At 44.8% G+C, this 20,540-nt stretch overlaps 1 protein-coding gene across 1 annotated transcript in view; it reads right to left on the bottom strand.

The window, feature by feature from the left end:
- BCL2L13 (BCL2 like 13) overlaps positions 1–12,795 on the bottom strand; it is a 41,700-nt gene extending 28,905 nt beyond the window's left edge. The window contains exon 1 of the mRNA XM_054386473.1: positions 12,675–12,795. Within this exon, the coding sequence (XP_054242448.1) occupies positions 12,675–12,795 (121 nt within the window). The remainder of the gene's footprint in view (positions 1–12,674) is intronic.
- Between the last annotated feature and the right edge of the window lie 7,745 nt (positions 12,796–20,540).

Below are 20,540 nucleotides of genomic sequence, written 5' to 3'. Positions count from 1 at the left end.
AGCCTCTCCTCACAGGGCTGTGCTCCAGACCCCTCCCCAGCCTTGCTGCCCTTCTCTGGACACGTTCCAGTACCTCAACATCTCTCTTGAATTGAGGAGCCCAGAACTGGACTCAGGGCTCAAGGTGTGGCCTGACCAGTGCCTAATGCTTTCCCCCCCTATAATTTATTTTTTTACAGGAAAACCGTTCTAAAAAATTGAATCTATTCTTGACTGAAAAGACTGTATTTGGGAATTGTGGAGTGACGGAAAAGCTCCTTCCCCCCAGGAGACACCCCAGTGAACCTATTGGGTTTATCCACCCCAAAAATTTCCCCTCTAGGGGACAAACAGGATAAAGGTGAGGGCAGGGCTGGCTCCTGGCCTGCTCCTAGCCTTCAACCCAGGTCCCAGCACAACATTCTGGAAGTCTGGGATTTCCTGGAGGATTCAGCTTGTCCTGGGGCAGCTCTGGGGTTCCCACTGGATGAGTGGCTGCTGCACACCCACTTCTGCAAAATCAGGCCCTGAGTTTCCTGGAAGAGGCCCCTCACCATCCCAGGGCAGGTTTCTTGGAAGTGGGGTGCATCGGCCCCATGGTGCCATGGGCAGGGGAGGATTCTGCTTTCTGCCAGCTTGCTGCTCCTTTGGGGAGGGACAGCTTTGCCCTCTGCCTTGCAATGGAACACCCAGCCAGCCTTCCATGGCATCAAGGAGCAGGTTATCCTGGATGTTTTTAAGGCCAGGCTGGATGTGGCTCTGGGCAACCTGATCTAGCGGAGGGGATTGGAACTAAATGATCCTTAAGGTCCCTTCCAACCCTGACAATTCTGTGATTAATGTAAACCTTTCCTCTATGAGACTGTATGGTAGGGAACTGTCGACTGAACTGATGGGATGGGTATTAATAGGAAGAGGACCAGATGTCTGGGACAGAGTTCCAGCTCAAAACTCTGGGTTTCCCTTTGCATTTGCTCATCATTATTTCTTCCATCAGCTTTCAAGTAACTCTTCAAATTCCATCCTAAAAGCCCACTACAAAACCTGTTCCATTCATTGCTGTCTTATTTTCACCAAACATTACTGAATCAACATCCTACCACTGAAATTTTCTTCTTTCTTTCAATTCCTTAAAACATCCTACTCAGATCTTTTACAGCCATATGACTACATGAGTGGACTTTGTATCACCTTACTCCCGAAACAAACAAATAAAACTGACCACCAAACCTGCCTTTGCTAAGTAATCCCCCTTCCAACCATTTCCTTCCTGAAATTTTGGGTCAGTCATCATCCCTCATTAGCCCTGCACTCACCTACTTCCAACAGTATCAGTGACTGGGTAACAGAAAACATTTTCTTGGCTCTCTTACTTATGGGTATCCCTCAGAATTCTATTTTTAGACCTTCATATTCTTTCATTTCCATGCTTTAAATACCACCTTCTAATCTAATCTTCTGATAATGATGACCATGTCCACTGTTTCTTACTCCTACACCCAAATACTGATGACTCTCCGACTTGTTTCACCCTTTTTTGCACCTACACAACCAACTGCCTACAGCTCTACCTGGGCATCTAGCCATTATTCCACTCTACAGGCATTCTTCACCCAGTTAAAGAAAATAATGAAAAGATTTTTATCTGCAATGTTGGTATCATTTGACTTCACTTCTTCCTCATCACTTTTATTTCACATCTAAATCTTCAGCCAAGTCCTGTAACACCCAGCGTAGCTTTCTGGCACATACTTCTTCATTCCTTTCTTCATAATTTGGTGGCCTTATGAACAATTATTTCCCTGAGTTCACCTCTACTTAAATCTACTTGAACTCCACACAAAGATGTATTCTTTTCCTCCACAATGAACACATCATACCACTAGTTTTCCTGTCAGTGAAGCAATGACACTAGATTACACACACACACAGATGTGTAGTAAAGTACACTGGGACCTTAAAGATCACCCAGTCCCAACTCCTTGCAAGGTTTCCTACATTTGAAAAATAAGTTAAAACCCCACAGATTCAACCCACTGAACGTGTGCTAATGCTTGAAAACTTAGTGTTCAACAGATACCTGTGAGACAAGATCTTTCTAAACCAATGTACAGTGTAAAGTCTAAACCAAGTCAGTACAAAGTGCTTAAATGTAGGTATGTGAATGGCTTAAAGGAGCCTCAGATAGCAAGTTTAATTCCATTTTACTACCACACAGATCACAGAATTGATTCATGGAATCATTTAGGGTGGAAAAGAACTTTTAAGATCGAGTTGAACAGTTAATCATTCTCACCACTGTGTTCAGAGTAACTTTATTTAGCCTCTTAAACCCCTTCTCAGTCTTTCTTTGCCACTCTGAACAATAAATTCCAGAGAGAAGCAAACAGTTCCTCCTTTTGGTTAATAAACAGACACTCACTAATGCCTCATCAGTCCCTTTATGGGTGCCTCTCAGAACGACCAAACCACTGCTTCACAGTCAAGCGCAACAAATAGAGGCAAGCACAAACTCTTATTTTAACCTGAGCTTCACCCTGTACATGGCAGGGGTGAGGGTGTTCAGAAGAGCACCCGTTCTCACGGGACTGAGGTGATGATGATCACACATGACAAGCTGTCATACTTGGTAAGTAGTCACTTGGAAAACAGAAGAAAGAGAAATTCCATTGCTGCCAGCGTACAAAAGAGCCATTTAGATAATCAGTGCTGCAGTCAATGGTTTCCATCTCCTAGCACGCACAACTTTGCAGCAGCTGCTGATTCCAACAGCACCTGACTATTCAGTCATGCCAGAACATCAAAAAACTACCCCTCCCAGACCAGTGACTTTGCACTGTTTGTTCCACTAATTATCAATGGACTTCAGCTTTCTGGATCTTCCACATGTTGACTGCTACCAACAAAAATTGCACCCAGTGTTGGAGAACAGAGTATTCCAACAGCAAAGGTCCTAAATTTTAGTCTGCAGAGAAGACTGAGAGGGGATCTAACCAATGTCATAGAGTCATAGAATCAGTCAGGGTTGGAAGAGACCACAAGGATCATCCAGTTCCAAACCCCCTGCCGGGCAGGGACACCTCACACTACAGCAGGCTGGCCAGAGCCTCATCCAGCCTGGCCTTAAACACCTCCAGGGATGGGGCCTCAACCACCTCCCTGGACAACCCATTCCAGGCTCTCACCACTCTCATGGGGAAGAACTTCTTCCTCACGTCCAGCCTGAATCTCCCCACTTTCAGCTTTATTCCATTCCCCCCAGTCCTGTCACTACCTGATAGCCTAAAAAGTCCCTCCCCAGCTTTCTTCAGATACTGCAAGGCCACAAGAAGGTCACCTTGGAGTCTTCTCTTCTCCAGACTGAACAGCCCCAACTCTCTCAGTCTGTCCTCATAGGAGAGGTGCTCCAGCCCTCTGTTCATCCTGGTGGCCCTTCTCTGGACACCTTCCAGCATGTCCATATCCCTCTTGTAATAGGGGCTCCAGAACTGGATGCAGTACTCCAGGTGGGGTCTCAGCAGAGTGGAGTAGAGGGGGAGAATCACCTCCCTGGCCCTGCTGGCCACACTTCTCTTGCTGCAGCCCAGGCTCTGGTTGGCTTTCTAGGCTGCAAGTGCACATTGACAGCTCCTGTTGAGCTTTTCATCCCCCAGCACCCCCAAGTCCCTCTCCTCAGGACTGCTCTCCAGCCAGTCCCTGCCCAGCCTGGATTTGTGCTTGGGATTGCCTCGACCCAGCTGCAGGACCTTGCACTTGGTCTTGTTGAACCTCCTGAGGTTGGCTTGTGCCCAGCTCTCCAACCTGTCCAGGTCCCTCTGGATGGATCCTTTCCCTCCAGCCTGTCTGCTGCACCACACAGCTTGGTGTCATCAGCAAACTTGCTGAGGGTGCACTCAATGCCTCTGTCCATGGCACCAACAAAGATGTTGAACAAGACTGGTCCCAGGACTGAGCCCTGAGGGACTCCACTTGTCCCTGGCCTCCACTGGGACATGGAGTCATTGACAGCCACTCTTTGGGTGTGGCCATCAAGCCAGTTCTTTATCCATCTCATGGTCCACCCATCAAACCCATGTGTCACCGGTTTAAAGACCAGGATGTGGTGTGGGACAGTGTGGAAGGCTTTGCTCAGGTCCAGGTCAATGACATCAGTTGCTCTCCCCTCATCTATTAATGTTGTGACCTGTTCATAGAAGGCCACCAGGTTTGTCAGGCAGGATTTGCCCTTGGTGAAGCCATGCTGACTGTCCCAAATCACCTCTTCACTATTCTTCTGTCTCAGTAGTGCCCCCAGGAGAATCTGCTCCATGATCTTACTGGGCACAGAGGTGAGACTGCCTGGCCTGTAGTTCCCTGGTTCTTCCTTCTTACCCTTTTTGAAAATGGGAGTAATAATGTCTATAATAATGGGAGTAACAATGTCTATAAATATCTGAGAGCTAGGTGTCAGGAAGGAAGGGACAGCTTCTGCTCACTTGTGCCCTGGAATAGGACAAGGGGCAATGGACAGAAACTACAGCACAGGAACTTCCACCTCAACATGAGGAGGAACTTCTTGACTGGAAGGGTCCCAGAGCACTGGAACAGGCTGCCCAGAGAGGTTGTGGAGTCTCCTTCTCTGAAGACTTCCCAGCCCTGTCTGGATGTGTTCCTGTGTGACCTGTGCTGGATTCTATGGTCCTGCTGTGGCAGGGGGGTTGGACTGGAAGATCTCCAGAGGTCCTTTCCAACCCCTAAGATTCTGTGAGTGGTACCTTTGTCTCCTTTAGACGACTTCCAAGTCAGGTAGAATAAAACAGTAAACCCAGGTTTTAACAGATGGGAACATATTTTAATGTTAAATAATGCAGATTGTCACCCCAGCGATGGTACTTGTATGATCCACAAACACTGAGTTCTTCCCTGTGCTGAAAAAAAAGAGGTTTGCCCATTACAGGCTTTTGGTAAACTCACTCTGATGGCCTCTTCCCAACCCTAACACACAAATTTCTGTTACAGAGTCTTACACAAAGAAGTTAGTGCATTCTGCTTTCTATTTGTGGGATAAATGATCCCTTTTACACCAGTGTGTCCTTGTTAAGATTTTGTTTATCAGGTATTTGGAGGTAACCTGCAAGGTAAGGGAAAATGTATTCCAGAAGTCCATCAAGTACCCCATCACTGACAATCAAACAGCATTATGACTACTACATCAATATAATATTTCAGTAAAGGTACACTGATAAAGTCCTTCCAGAACTTTAGTTAACAATACAAGACTAAGTCATTTCCCCAGGTTTGACCCTAGGAGGAAGAGCAGTAAGTCATTCATCCAAGCCAGAGAGCCTGAATATCTCATTCTACAGTGTTCATGTCAAACTCTGGCTAACAGAGACTACAAGGAGATCCTGACGACATGTTACTCCTTTGTCAGCTCAGGTGAATGCAGAGTGAATGAAAAAGAAACCTACTGATGTCATACATTGCTTTTGATGTTTTTCTTTCATGCTTACAATTTCAATTTACCAAAATCTCTGTCTAGTTTTCCTCAGTCTCTGTTTTAACTTCATGTTTCTATTATTTCTTTAACACCTCAGATTTTTTTTCTTGAGCACCTCAGAATTTTTGAAGTGATGAGAATAAGCAAGCATCCAAAATTCCTGTAAGTGCTGAGGTGTGATAAAAATATGCAAAAAGCTCTTTACAGGCATATTTTTGTTCCCTTCAATGAAAAACATATCCATTAGCCCAGCACACTCCAGAACACAAACTGCCATGCACAGATGCAGACCGTAATTTGATAAATGTTTAAAATAAGCTCTTTACAAACCATAAGGAGGCTCAGCTTAAGAAAATTCAAGAGTCCAAACTCTTAAGAGCCAAAAAGAGACAAGACATTCCCAAATAGAAGTCAGTGGGGCTTTTTTGTGGGCAGAGGAGAGACTTAATTAAGTAGGAATTCACATTCCTGGAGGGACTCCCTCTTACTTCTCCAAGTCACACACCCCAAAAACTCCCTTCCCATGTCCCAGCTCAGGAAACACCTCCCTCATTACCACCAACTGGATTGGTCTGACCTATAACCTGCACCTTTTCAGTTTGTGATTTTTCAGTCAAAGGAGGTATGTTTTACCCCAAGAGGAAAGTTTTAAGGAATGAATCATTCATCTCAGATAAAACCATTTCAAAAACTCCTTCATTTACTACAGATCAAGAGAAGGTACTATGAAGGGACTGAAGATCAAGAGAAGGTACTATGAAGGGACTGAAGATCAAGAGAAGGTACTATGAAGGGACTGAAGATCAAGAGAAGGTACTATGAAGGGACTGAAGATCAAGAGAAGGTACTATGAAGGGACTGAAGATCAAGAGAAGGTACTATGAAGGGACTGAAGATCAAGAGAAGGTACTATGAAGGGACTGAAGATCAAGAGAAGGTACTATGAAGGGACTGAAGATCAAGAGAAGGTACTATGAAGGGACTGAAGATCAAGAGAAGGTACTATGAAGGGACTGAAGATCAAGAGAAGGTACTATGAAGGGACTGAAGATCAAGAGAAGGTACTATGAAGGGACTGAAGATCAAGAGAAGGTACTATGAAGGGACTGAAGATCAAGAGAAGGTACTATGAAGGGACTGAAGATCAAGAGAAGGTACTATGAAGGGACTGAAGATCAAGAGAAGGTACTATGAAGGGACTACAGATCAAGAGAAGGTACTATGAAGGGACTACAGATCAAGAGAAGGTACTATGAAGGGACTACAGATCAAGAGAAGGTACTATGAAGGGACTACAGATCAAGGGAAGGTACTATGAAGGGACTACAGATCAAGAGAAGGTACTATGAAGGGACTACAGATCAAGAGAAGGTACTATGAAGGGACTACAGATCAAGGGAAGGTACTATGAAGGGACTACAGATCAAGAGAAGGTACTATGAAGGGACTACAGATCAAGGGAAGGTACTATGAAGGGACTACAGATCAAGAGAAGGTACTATGAAGTGTAAGTGAAGATACAGAGATGGAGTATGGAGAAACCCAAGATATTCTGCAACATCCAGGCCAAGTGTCACCTAATGACAGAAAATCTTGCAACAGGTATCCAACTCATGTAGGTCAAAACCATCTAAAGAAGGTACTACTGTTCAATTTGGGACAGGCTCTAAGGAGCCTTGAGCTCACAACACATGAAACCTGCTCACCTCTGCCTGTGTGTATTTTGTGAGATATAACAGAGTTCACTCCCAAATAGTGCCAGTGAATAAATAAATGTAAACTCCATTTCTCTCAGTAACTTAGTTCAGCAATGCTCAGCTGTAAGAAATGAGTGTGGCAAACTACTAAACACTTTGATCAATGACTACACACAGCAATTCCAAAACAGATAATAAATGGTCAGGAGAACACCATGCCAAATAGTTGGGTTAAAGCACTGTGGACAGCAAGCCCCTCAGGAAAACGGTAAACCTGTCAAAACCTTGTTCACCACTTGAGTGATCGATGCCACCATGCACTAGTGGCACTGATCATAAATCTTCCAGGTGCTACATGAGCTAAGGGATTATTTAAGATTTGTCATCTGTCATGGAAAACACAAAAAACCTTTCCTTCAACCTCTGTATATAGTCAGAGGTTCATGGAATGGGGTCAACTATGAGGAAGTAGATTAAAAACCAGAAATACACTAAAGTCTTGCACCTGGGAAAGAACAAGGTTGGGGACTGACCTGTTGGAGAGCAGTGAAAGGGAAAAGGACCTGGGGGTCCTAGTGGATGGAAGGCTGACCATGAGCCAGCAATGTGCTCTGGTGGCCAAGAAGGCCAATGGCATCCTGGGGTGAACTAGAAGGGCTGTGGTTAGTAGGTTGAGAGAAGTTCTCCTGCCCTTCTACTCTGCCCTGCTGAGGCTGCATCTGGAATATTGTGTCCAGTTCTGGGCCCCTCAGTCCAAGGAGGACCTCAGAAAACTGCTTGAAAGAGTCCAGCACAGTGACACAGAAATGATTAGGAGAGTGGAACACCTTCCTTACGAGGAGAGATTAAGGGAACTGAGGGCTCTGTAACCTGGAGAGGAGGAGCCTGAGAGGTGACCTCATTCACGTTTTTAAAGTTGTAAAAAGCGAGTGCCAAGAGGCTGGAGCCAGGCTCTGCTGGGTGATGCCCAATGACAGCACAAGGGGCAGTGGTGGAAGCTGAAGCATAGGAAGTTCCATGGAAACATGAGGAAAAATTTTTTTCCCTGTGAGGGTGACAGAACCCTGAAACAGGCTGCCCAGGGGGGTCATGGAGTCTCCTTCTCTGGAGATATTCAAGACCTGCCTGAATGTGTTCCTGTGTGATCTGTTCTAGGTGATCCTGCTCTGGCAGGGGGGTTGGACTGGATGAGCTTTTGAGGTCCCTTCCAGCCCCTAACATTCTGTGATTCTGTAAAAGTTACTCCTTGATGAAACACAAGAAGCAGTAACAATACAAATGTATTGAATCCCAAAAAGTACCTTGATGCACTTAAATAAATAGCACTAACAATTGTGGCAGTTTGGAAGCTTCTAGAGTGAGCATCAACCTCAGGGGAAAAAAAAAAAGTAGAAAAGTTTTCCAGTACTTGATATTTATTTTCTGTATATTGAAGCAGTAGTAGATACCACAAGAGTTCTAAAAAAATACTGAAGTATCTCTCCACAGTCTAATGAACAGAAAACTAAGAGCTTCCACACATCTAGAACAATGGTACTTGTCTGTTGCCTCAAAGCACATAACTTACACAGATGACACTTAAAAATAATTTTTGGTTTAGCAGATTTATGCAAGCAGTTTGTATTATCACCTGAAAACCTACTAGAAAGTAACTGAACTTCCTAACAGACTCTGCTTTAAGTCCACTGAAGTGAGTGTGATGCAGAATCTGCCAAAACTGTACTAGGAACAATCTCTCAAACTACTGCCCAGTAGCCTCTCTCCAGAGGTCTATTCCAGCCCCTAACATCCTGTGAGCCTGTGACACTGTGCAAGAGAGAAGATCCTCCAGCGGTGCTACAAGGTGGCTGTGACTAGGAGCACGCTCTGAACCGCCCTCTAGAGGAGTCCCTCGCTCTCCGAAGGAGACAAAAAAGATTAACATTACAAAGGCAAACTAAAACCGGCTTTTCCAGATACACTCCTTGTACTGTGATAGACACAGAAATCAGACAAAAAGTAAGGTCCTAGTCGGATCTCAAAAACAAATTGATGAAGAGGAAGTACTATGTACCAGTTCACACACAGGAACACACAGGATGTTAGAGGGTGGAAGGGACCAATGGAGATACAACCCCCCTGACAGAGCAGGACCATAGAATCCAGCACAGGTCACACAGGAACACATCCAGACAGGACTGGAAAGGCTCTAGAGAAGGAGACTCCACAACCTCTCTGGTGCTCTGGGACCCTTCCAGTGAAGAAGTTCTTTCTCATGTCTAGGTGGAACTTCCTGTGCTGCAGTTTCCATCCCTTGCCCCTTGTCCTATCCCAGGGCACAAGTGAACAGAGGCTGTCCCTGTCCCTTCCTTCCTGACCCCCAGCCCTCAGATATTGATAGACATTGATCAGACCCCCTCTCAGTCTTCTCCTCTCCAAACTAAACAGCTCCAGGGCTGTTTACTCATAAAGCAGTGCTCCAGTGCTTTAGTCATCCTAGTAGCCCTCTGCTGGACTCTCTCCAGTAGATCCCTGTCCCTCTTGAACTGGGGAGCCCAAAACTGGATGCAATATTCCAAGTGAGGTCTCACCAGGGCAGAGTAGAGGGGAGGAAAACCTCCCTGGATCTGCTGGACACACTCTTCTTAAAGCACCCCAGGACCCCACTGGCCTTCTTGGCCACCAGGGCACATTGCTGTCCCATGCAGAATTTCTTGTCCACCAGGACTCCCAGGTCCTTCTCCACAGGGCTGCTTTCCAGCAGATCACCTCCTAACCTGTACTGGTGCAATTTATTACTCTTTCCCAGATGCAGGGTTCAGCTGATAGCTCATATAAAAGAAACACATAAAACAAAGGATTGTTCTGCAACTAAAGCACAGACACGTAGTTTCTATCACTGCTTCAACTGTTTCCCATGAAAGGGTCCATCTGGACAGTAATAAAATTATAGCAGAAGATGATTAGGTGACAGGTCCTTTGTATCAGAATCCTGTCAGTTCATAAATGAGCAGTGTTCAGCCATCTAGAGTAGGAAGACTATGCACCAGAAACATCATCAGTGCAAGGAACTTGGGATCAGTTAAGAAATCGTATCAACAGTAGGTGACACTGCTTGAAAAACACACTGACAAGCACCATGTATCCTCATCATGTCATCATCCCTCTTAGGACTTTGTTACCGAAACCCCGAAGTTTCCTTCTCAGGATGGGATTCTACACAACTGCTCCTTCTCATTTACTGGCTTTCACATCTCTTTTGCCCCAGCAAGGTTTCTCAGACCACTCTGGTTACTGTAAGACCCAGCTACCTTCCAACAGTGCATTAGGCAGTGCAGTTAATATCCATTATGGGATGCTGCTTTGATCGCTGCCTCCCTGGAGGAGAGTACAGAGCATATAGAGCAGAGTGCTTTGGTACAGCTCTCCACAAGCAGGCATCAGCCACATGCCAAGCAGCAAGGAGATCCAGGCTGTGTAGATAAACTACTTACTACTCAACGAAGATGCATACAATAAACACAGGCCTGTTACCCCATACCCATACATACCCTGGGAGTGCAGCTGAAAAAACTGTTCACTTACAAGCAACAAGAGGAGGAGGAGGAGAAAGGATTTGGAAAAATAACTGTCAGAAAAATGAGAGCTGTTGGAAGCACAGAATGCAGAAAAGCATCAGGAAAAGTGAGCTAGGAAAGAATGAAACAAATCCTGAAGCAGAAGGATAAAAGTGTTTGCAATTAGTTCAGCCTGATTCCATCCAAGGCATTTTTAAATAGAGTGAGAAACAACATGACAGATTAAAAGGGAAATTGGTTTTATCTAAAGGCTTTGCTTAGAAATCAGTAAAAACACTGAAAACCAGATCTAATTCCAGTGAAAGATGACCAGGAGAGAAGCTGTGGTCACTGCCTGGTTTTAGGAGCAAGGGTTGGAGAAATACACAAGAATTTCCTGTTTAGAAAGGAAGGTTTAGTGCAACAAAGATGAAAGAACATATTTGGAAAGCATCAATGGTTTAGAGTGTTTTAAGAGCAAACCCAACTACAGCCTGCTGTCACACAAGCTACTGTATCTACATAGTAGCAGAAAAGTAGACTCAACAGCTATCTCTACTCAGGAGTAAGCCCTCTTAACTGACTACACAAATTTTATTTAAGCATTTGTAACTTCCTATTTATAATATTTGAATATTACTCTTGAATTCAAATATTTCTTAAGAGATTTCAGTAATAATTGGTTGAAAGGTTTCCCCTCAATTTGCAAATGTTTGAAAGGCAGCTAGAACCAAATTATTCTTAAAAAAAAATTCTAGGCTAATAGTCTCCTTTCTGAATCTTGTATTTACAGCACAAAGCAGACTTCCAAACTCTAGCTTTATATGTACTCAATACATTTCCAGTTATATCCCAGTTACCCTAGGATATTCAGAAAGCCAGAACAAGCACATTTTCCAACAGAAGTTTTTTTGAAACAGCTTTTTGGCACTAAGGTGCCTCTCCTTTCATGGGCCATAGAAACAGTCAAAGTGGAAGTAAAGAATATACCTCAAAGGCACCAAGATTAATTTTATAAATGCTATATAATATAACCAGCATATGCTATCTGCTTTAGTGCCAAACTGACAAAATAATTTCTGTCATAACTCTGATGCTGTCTTTTCAAGTATTTCTCACCTCATGACAGGTGAGTTCAGTAAATGACAGAGTAGGCACTCTTAAATGCTTGTTCAATAAAAAGGATTCTGTCTTTGGGGTGGGTTTTGGGGTTTTTTTTACTACATTTCATCAGAGTAAGTTCTGAATCACAGGAATGAGTAGTGACTGAAATGTCATTAAGAAGTGACAATTCACCAAAACAACCTCGACAAACAGAATTTTTTAAGTGCTTGTCACCACAAAATAAAGTTTTACTCCCTAGGCTTATGCAAAACAATCTATTCTGCCTCCTATTTATTTATTTAGCCTCACATATATATATAAACCTGGTCTGGAAGAAATATCTGCCTCTGACTCCATTCAGTCCTTGACTTCTTAACATTAAATAAATAAATAGATGTAGCACAGGACAGGTTAAGCCTCACACCTCTGCACTACCACTGACTGACATCAACAGAAGCGTTAACTTAATAGGGCAAAACTATTTAGCACATGAGATTGCTCAAGTCATTGCTGGTAAACACCACCTCACCCTTGTTTACTTCCACTTGCCTCCCCCAAAAAAGCAAGCATGGGCTCAAATTCTCAAGATGGCTCAAAAAAGATCTTCATTCCTCCTAGCCTCCAGACAGACACTAAACCCACTTATGTGCTTCATAAACACCAACTGGCCCTGGAGTAGCGCAAATTAAAACAGTAAACTAAGTACAATCAGCTTTTTCTCCATCAGCATCTCCTCCAGTTACTGTAAATGAATAAAATAAGAGATGCATCACACTAAATATCAGGCTAGCATTCTGCATCCATGCACAAACAGCTGGAGAATTAATTGCAAATACAGTTGCATACGTAAACACGTATGCATGAATATGCAAGCATTACCTTGAGCTGAAGGAGGAGGATGCTCCTGTGGCTTCTCTTGTGATAAAAGTCCCAGATAGCTGAGCACTACATACTTTGTTTCATAGTGAAATCCTACAGGCACAGCAGTAGAGGACGCCATCAGGTTGGCTTGCAGAGCGGCAGTGCTCTTATGGGGCACGTAAGGGTTTCTCTCTGGGTAACTGAGAAAGATTGCAAAAAAAGAATAGAGATGTATGTTTGTGGTTTTTTATGTGGCTAGAATAGGTCATGAACTCATACATAACAAGGAATTACACAACAATTGTGAAGTAATATCCAGGGTTTTGCCCTGATATCCTATGCATTCTTATTTTAATGAGAACCAACTGCCCCCCATCCCAGCTCCCTGCCTGCTGCTGGCAGTGGAATTTCTCACTCCTGCTTGGCATTAGTCTCACATTAAAGCAAACTGAACAGTTCCTCAACGTGTGTCCTCCTCATAATGCCTCCCAACTCAACCACACACAGAAATACATGCCTTCACACAAAGAAGTTTTGAGGGATTCTGAAGACTTAACTACAACTTCAGGTCAAAAGATGGATTGTGAGGAGCCTCTCTTCCCCCAAGCCTCTGATGAGTATTTTCCTGATTCTCTGCTTTCTCAGATGTGCTATCATGATGCTTAAAAGTTTTAATGCAGAAAAGTGACCACAATTTCCTTGAATTAATTTAACTGTTCCAACAGTAATGGAAAACACATGGCAAACAGAGGAAACGCCACATTCATTGTAGGGATTGGAAGAACAGATGGTTCTATGTCCTGGATTTCTCACCCAGACATTAATACTTATAAAGCAGAAATCCACACCTAACAGCAACATCTGGTCAAAGAACATCCCTGTTTTACTTTACTTGTTTTGTTGCTTTTTTTCTAGCAAGTCAGAACAGGAGGCAGGGGGGGTGAAGAAAGGAAGGTAGAGAGAAATCAAAAACAGCCATAAAAAGATTTAAAAATAATCTCAGAAAGCAGCATAGATGTGGGGGAAAAGGCATAGAACAGATTGAAGAGAAGCTTCAGATTAATTAACAAGGTTTAGCTCTCTGTAGTAGGAACAGTCTGGATAACTGCTTCCAACATGCTATCAACTTGATGAACCAAATATTATTATTTAGGGCTTTAATGTAAACTCTCACAATTAAGTTCTCAATCACTTCAAAAAGTCATTCCCAAACAAGTAGTAGCCCACTCTTGGCCATCAGAATGGATATCTAAATGAAAGGCATGCATAAAAGTTCATGCTACAAAATAGCTACTCAACTAAAGGAGATGCATAATTTACTAGAGTGAGACTACAGATACTTTTAGAAGAAAAATTAAAACCAATTTTAAAGCTTAAAACAGTTAGAACAAGAAAAATTCTATATACAGGGAACAGAAGTTGCAACGTCTCAAGAGGGTTCCAAATCATACTGGAAATGCCCTGAGACTAAGCCAAACTAAAGCACAATTTGCAAATGAAGCCTCAAGATTCAAAATAATATAAACAGAATAAATTAAAAAAAGCATTGACCAATCTATCTATGCAAGATGTTTGGGCTAACTTCTAGCCCCTCCTCCTCCCTGGAAAGGAATTCAGATTACCAGCAGTACAACTGGTTACTGAGGATAAGCAGAACTGTTATCTGTGCTGTGGCATGGTTGCTGTGTGAGTAGGTAGCTTGGCAGAGAAAAATTTATCTATCAGACTAAAAGCTGCAAAAGGAAAAGACTTGGTGTAAAATTGGTTAAGTGTTCTTCCTTTAATCTTTAGCAACTCTCATTTCTGGAAGTCATTCAGTACTGAAAACAAAGGAGGACCCTTTCATGAAGGCTATAATCTGGAAGCTCTGCCTCTTGCCATGTGTTTCAAAATGCCTGAAATCCTTTACCAAAGATTTGACTGAGTCTTTGCTATGGATTGAGGACACAGTCTCAAGCTGCACCAGGGGAGGTTTAGGCTGGATGTTACGAAGAAATTCTTCACAGAAAGAGAGATTGGCCATTTGAATGGGCTCCACCAGGGAGGTGGTGGAGTCACCCTCCCTGGAAGTGTTTAAAAAGAGACTGGATGAGGCACTTAGTGCCGTGATTTAGTTGATTAGATGGTATTGGGTAATAGGTTGGCCTTGATGATCTTGAAGGTCTTTTCCAACCCCGTTAATTCTGTGATTCTGTGAAACATGGATTTACATAGAGAGGAATCCATGCTGAAATTTTGAATCAACAGTCATCCCTTTTCCCTTAGAGTAGTAATCCTACATCTATGTGGCCTCTATCCTAGAGTGCTGTCAGGCAACACGTCATTCTTCAGAAGTATAAGAAATTAGAGTAGAAGATAAGCACTGTACATCTGTACATCTGCAGAGTTGCCCTTCACTGCTTCCATAAACTGAGACTTTCATAAAGCAGGGAGATTTAGGAAAAAAAAAAAACAACTGCTCAGAAGACTTGAGGATCCTTTAACAATAGATCTGCTCTTCAGACCAGATCCCCAGGTGTCATCACCACATCACATATTTGCATCACCAGGTTTGAAAGATCTTTCACCAGAATGCAAAAGCTCCCCAGCACACTTCTGGTTTGTTCAGCAGAGATCCAGAGACCACTCCTGAGACACTTCTTGCAACACCTATACAGTGAGTGGGAGCCCTTCCAGACAACCTGAACTGATCTGTCCTGAAAGCAGCAGTCTGACAGATGGCCCAGAGACATCCAGACACTACGCTGTGGATCAAAGAACAAGCCTGAACATGTAACAAAGGTTGTAATTCCAAATCAACACAGAAAATGAAAGAAAACGCCCACAGTCAACCAAAACAAGTGCCAGACTCCATAACAGCACAGCAATCAATGTGCAACAGTGAGGACTAATTCATGAAAATTTCAGCTCTGGAGGGAGGAGGAGAGAAAAAAAAAAAAAAAAAGAGAGATTGAGAATCAGACTAGTTTATTTAAATAGCAGTGAATGCTTCTCTGTGAAAAGCATGAAGAAAAAAAAGCTTTGGATAAAAAAAGTAATCACTTTGGTCAATATATTCTGGGAGGTAGTTTTATATTGAAACGATAAAGAAAATTTAGGAACTTCAGTAAAGGAAACATCTTCAGCTTCACATAAGAGAGCATCAGACTGGAAACGCACTTCAGAGTCGCTGGCCTTTCTGGGTTACTGGATTACTCATTTTGAATTGTGAATAACTGGTTTTGTTTACTAAAAGAAATAGACAAATATTGACTCAGATTCTGTAAATATCTCAAAAAAGGCCAGTTTTCAAGAATGAGTGGGATGAAAAAAGGACATGCAGCTTGAGGCACCAGACCAGAGGAAGGAGAGCTTTCCACTACTGGAGAAAAATGGAAGAAACTCCAGAAATTGTTTAAGAGAATAAGGCAACGGCTGGTATGGGAGATGTAATGGAACAGAGGAAATAAGGCATTATACAGGCTCCATAAGCCTCAAAGCAAGGGCAAGAGGGTTACTCGTGGTCTAACAGGTTTGCTGCAAGAATACTGCCTCTTATAAAGCTAAGAGACCAAAATTATTACCAATCACTCCCTACAAAAAAACTTCACCTTTCTCAGTTCCTGCACCCTGGGGGAATAAAAGGCTACATGTGTTGAAGCTTACTTAGTTTGTTACTCCTCCAACCCTGCTGTCCCTTGTTTCATGAGGGCTGAGCTGCTCAACCGACTCAAGAACAGAGTTCCAGTCAGGCTGACGTTTCCTGGGGCAATCTGTTACAGGCTAATCCACAGAAGTGTCAGTTATATGTTAGATAACGGGCAACACGAGCCTGCCAAGGAATACTGTGAACACAATCCTCTAGAGATGAGGCTGGGCTTTGTGTTAGTCCTTACCTGCAAAATCCTGCTGTGCATCGTTCAAAAGCCAAAGTGCAACAGTATTATGATACTGCCTGGAAGAACAGTCCACCAGCTGCCCCCAAAATCTACCAAGCATCTATTCAACCTGTTGCAGGTCTGAGACTTGCCTTTTGCAATTAGAGCTGTGGCCTCACAAAGTGTTTTGTTTCATACTTAAAAAACCCAAACAAAAAACCAAACCAAAACAAAAAACAGTAGGTGATAAATACCCCTCCTGGTTTCTAAAGCACTAAAAATGCAGGCCCAGAAACAACAGCACAGTCAAAGATTGTCTTCTTTTTACAAATAACACTGCCACCATGACCACAGTTAAGTCTCTCTTGAAAAGAGAGTGAATTTAGGGCTGGATGCAGTTCCCAGCTACAGCCCAGGTTATCAAGCCTCACTTACCAGCTACAAACTTCATCAGACTAGGAAGCTGCTCTGCTGGAAAAATATTTCAAAGCATGCATGGTCTCAGTCACCAAGTGTTGAGCCAAGCAGGGACAGGGAGATTTAGTGAGGCAACAAAATGGTAGCACTAGAGTTCAAGTTATTTTTAGGGCAGCACGCCGCTGATACATTCACAAGTTGGAGTCATCCTCCTAACACTAATCTCTGCAACAAGTAACCCCTCTTAGATCACTCTGATACACAGTCTCACATTTGTATGTTTTACCCAAACGTACTGAATATCAAAGATGTGCAGATCTACAAAACCACACCCCATACCAACAAGATAGAAAAGATTCAAGCACTCTGCAACATTACCAGAAGGCTCATGTAGGGATTTAGGTTGATACTTGCATGTATGGACTAGTTTAACCTTGCAGCAATTTATCTCTGGAAACACTTCACGTAACAGGTAGGCCTTTCCAAACTGTGATCAAGTTGGAAGATAAATCCCTCAGAGTATTTTTCCAACGATATATGATGGTAAGACTGAAAGACTGCTTTTAACAAACTTGAGAACTACTGAGTTCAAATACTTCAATTTTACTGGAATTAATCAATACCGCATCTGTTACTGATCCTCCAGTGGCACTTACTAGATAGAAATACCAGAAAATATGACAGTCATGTATCTGGGCAGTGGTTTTAGCTGGCCTTAGAGGGAAATGTAATTAAGTGAACATTCTAGGCAAATGGTTTGATTCTTTTTTTCTTCTAGGAAGAAAACTAAAGGCTGTGTGAGTTATAATGGCTCTCAGACCTTTCAGGTTTTAAACCATCCTACCACGATATTAAAACATGACAAACCGAGCTCCCATTAACAAGCTTTCATTCACTTTTTCAATCTGCCAAGCACTACTTGGTTCTGAAAATGAGCAAGGTAGAAGCACTGCACTCGCTTTAAGTTTCAACCGCGCCAGACAAAGGCAGAACCGGAGCAGAAGAGAAGCCTGCAAGAGTTGCAGCGTAAGCTACTCAGTTACTACGGCGATGAATGAGATATTTATATCTGGGCAGAAACGGCAAGGAGCAAAAAGCCGGGATGAGTCAGCCGGCGGGGTCCGTGCCGGAGCCACAGCCTACGCGCTACAGCTGCGGGCAGGCCGCAGCCCCTGCAGAGGAGCAGCCGCCGACTCTCCTTGCCACCGCCCTTCAAGAGCTGCCGGGGGACAGAGGGGCACAGCCCTCTCTCGCATACCGCGAGGCCCAGCCCGGCCTGACCACCTGCTTGAAGCGGCGCCCTTCTGGCAGCCCGTCGGGAAGGGACGCTCTGGAGGGGGCTCGGCTCGCCGGCCCTCATGGCTACCCGGGACTGGGGGACGACGTCCTTCAGACGCAGCCACGGCACGGGCAGGAGGGGGGCACGGGCAGGAGGGGGGCACCGGCCGCCGCGGGGCGTGGCCCCGCCGCGCTCCGCCCCCGCCGGGAAGTTCCGAGGCCACCGACCCCGCGGAGAGCGGCCGGCTCCCCCCTCCCGTCATGGACAATGCGCGGGAGGGGTGAGTGGGGGCGGGGAAGAGGGGACACGCGCGCCGCCTCCCGCCGGCTCCCCCACCCCGCTGCCGGGCGGCGGGGCGCAAGGTGACGAAGGGGGCGAGAGGGGAAAATAAATAAATGAATCGCCCGCCCGCCCCTACCCCCTTCCTCACCTGCGAGCGCCTCGGGACGCGAACGGGGCGGGGAAGGAGAGAAGGGGGGCGGACAGGCCGGGCGGGCGAGGAGCGGCGCTGCTCTGGGTCGGTCCGCCGGGGGTGGTGGGCGCGCGCTCGCGCGCGCGCGAGGCGATACGAGCTCTGCCCTAATTTGCCGCCGCCGCCATGATGGAGGGGCGGGGAGGTGGGGACGGCAGAGGGGGCATGACGTCACGGCACTGTGTGCCGCGCGTCACGACCCGCGCTCAGGGGCGTTGCCCGGGCCCGGCAGGACGCTTCTCCCGCCACGTGACCACGCAGGGGAGGGGGAAGAGGGGCGGCGGACGGGGGAGCGGCACCGGTGTGCAGCGCCTCAGCCGGGCTGCGGCGCTGGATTGGCACGGCAGGCCCGAGGGCGCGAAGACGGGAGGCAGGAAGCCCCTCCCCCGGGGTGGGCACTGGCCTGAGCGGGTTTCCCGCACGCCAAGGCACGCGTACGCTGTCGGAGGGGTCATGTCGGTCTCCCTTCGCGGATTCTGAGAAAAAGAGCGGGTTAGTTTCCGGGGGCCTCATCCGGTTCCCGTGCCTACAGGTATGGGTTAGCAGGCCTGGGTCCGAGTTCCAAACAGAAAGAGTCCCGTAAAGCTGAGCGGTCACTGCTTACCAGGGCTGGGGTAAAAGAAGGCAAGTCTGAGGGAAGTTCCGATTGGTTTAGATTGTGCCTGAACTAACAGTTAAACGTTCTTAAGCCCCAAACTACAAGTTGATTCCCTATCTTACAATGTTTATTGTAATGTAAATAAAAGTTACACTCATTTTTTTAATAAACTTTTTCACAGAAAAGATGGACACAATTATTGAAATAATAAGACAGGAAGAATAAGACATGGGTACAACGAATACCACCTTTGACCCTGATTTGTATATAACAATTCTATTTTTTCCAGAAAATATACCTGCAGAGTGTAAATAGAAGCTAGAATAAACAAATGCTATTATGAAGATTGCTTTAAATTTTGCCATGAAGAAAACAATGGCAAAACTCCTGAAAAATCAGGAATAGTCCTGAACATTTCTGCATCACAAAATGACAATAATAATAATGATGACGCTTTGAATTTCCACCATGTATTCCTGCAAGGAAATGCTGATGCCGTAGCTGTTACTCAAAAGATCCCAACCAACCTGAAGGACCCATCACAAGACTTACCCTAAGCCACCTCCACCTGACAGCCATGACCACCAATCTCCCTGCTGCAAGGCCATCCTTCCCCTCCTCTTGGTTAGCTATTTCCTGCATCTTTCTGGTATTCTTATAGTGCCCTGTAACACTATCCCCCCTACAGCTCAGTAAAAACTGTGAGATTTTAAAAATAGCATTTCACAGCTTTATACAGCTGAACATGACATTGAGATAGTAAAGCTTCCTGCAACAGGGAGGCTAGAGCATTACCTGAAGAAATCTACTTGACAAGTTTCTCTCCACGTTTCATTCCTATCTGCTACAAGCTGTTATGACACTTCTTGGAAGAAACTCAGTTGTTTTTGAAACTGAACATGATATTCCCACCAAAGTCTTAAAACACTACGCACACGGGAAAGATTACTTCCCTCCCTGCACACAGTGGCACCCCTGACCTCTTAACATCCAAATGTGTACTCTTGAGGCTCACCACTTTCACAGTGCAAGTCTGGGATAGCCAAGTGGACCTGCTACCCCAGAGCAGCCCAGGGTATCTGTCACCTCTGCTGCTGGAAAGAATTTAGGTTTGAAAAGACCTTTAAGATCATCAAGTCCAACTGTTAACGCAGCACTGCAAAGTCCAGCATGAAACTATGTCCCTAAGTACCACATCCACACATCTTTTAAATACCGCCAGGGACGGTGCCACAATCCACTTCCCTGAGTGGCCTGTTCC

This window comes from Indicator indicator, chromosome 14 (genome assembly GCF_027791375.1).
Source record: "Indicator indicator isolate 239-I01 chromosome 14, UM_Iind_1.1, whole genome shotgun sequence".
Classification (NCBI taxonomy): domain Eukaryota; kingdom Metazoa; phylum Chordata; class Aves; order Piciformes; family Indicatoridae; genus Indicator; species Indicator indicator.
This window is presented reverse-complemented; position numbering and strand designations above follow the sequence as displayed.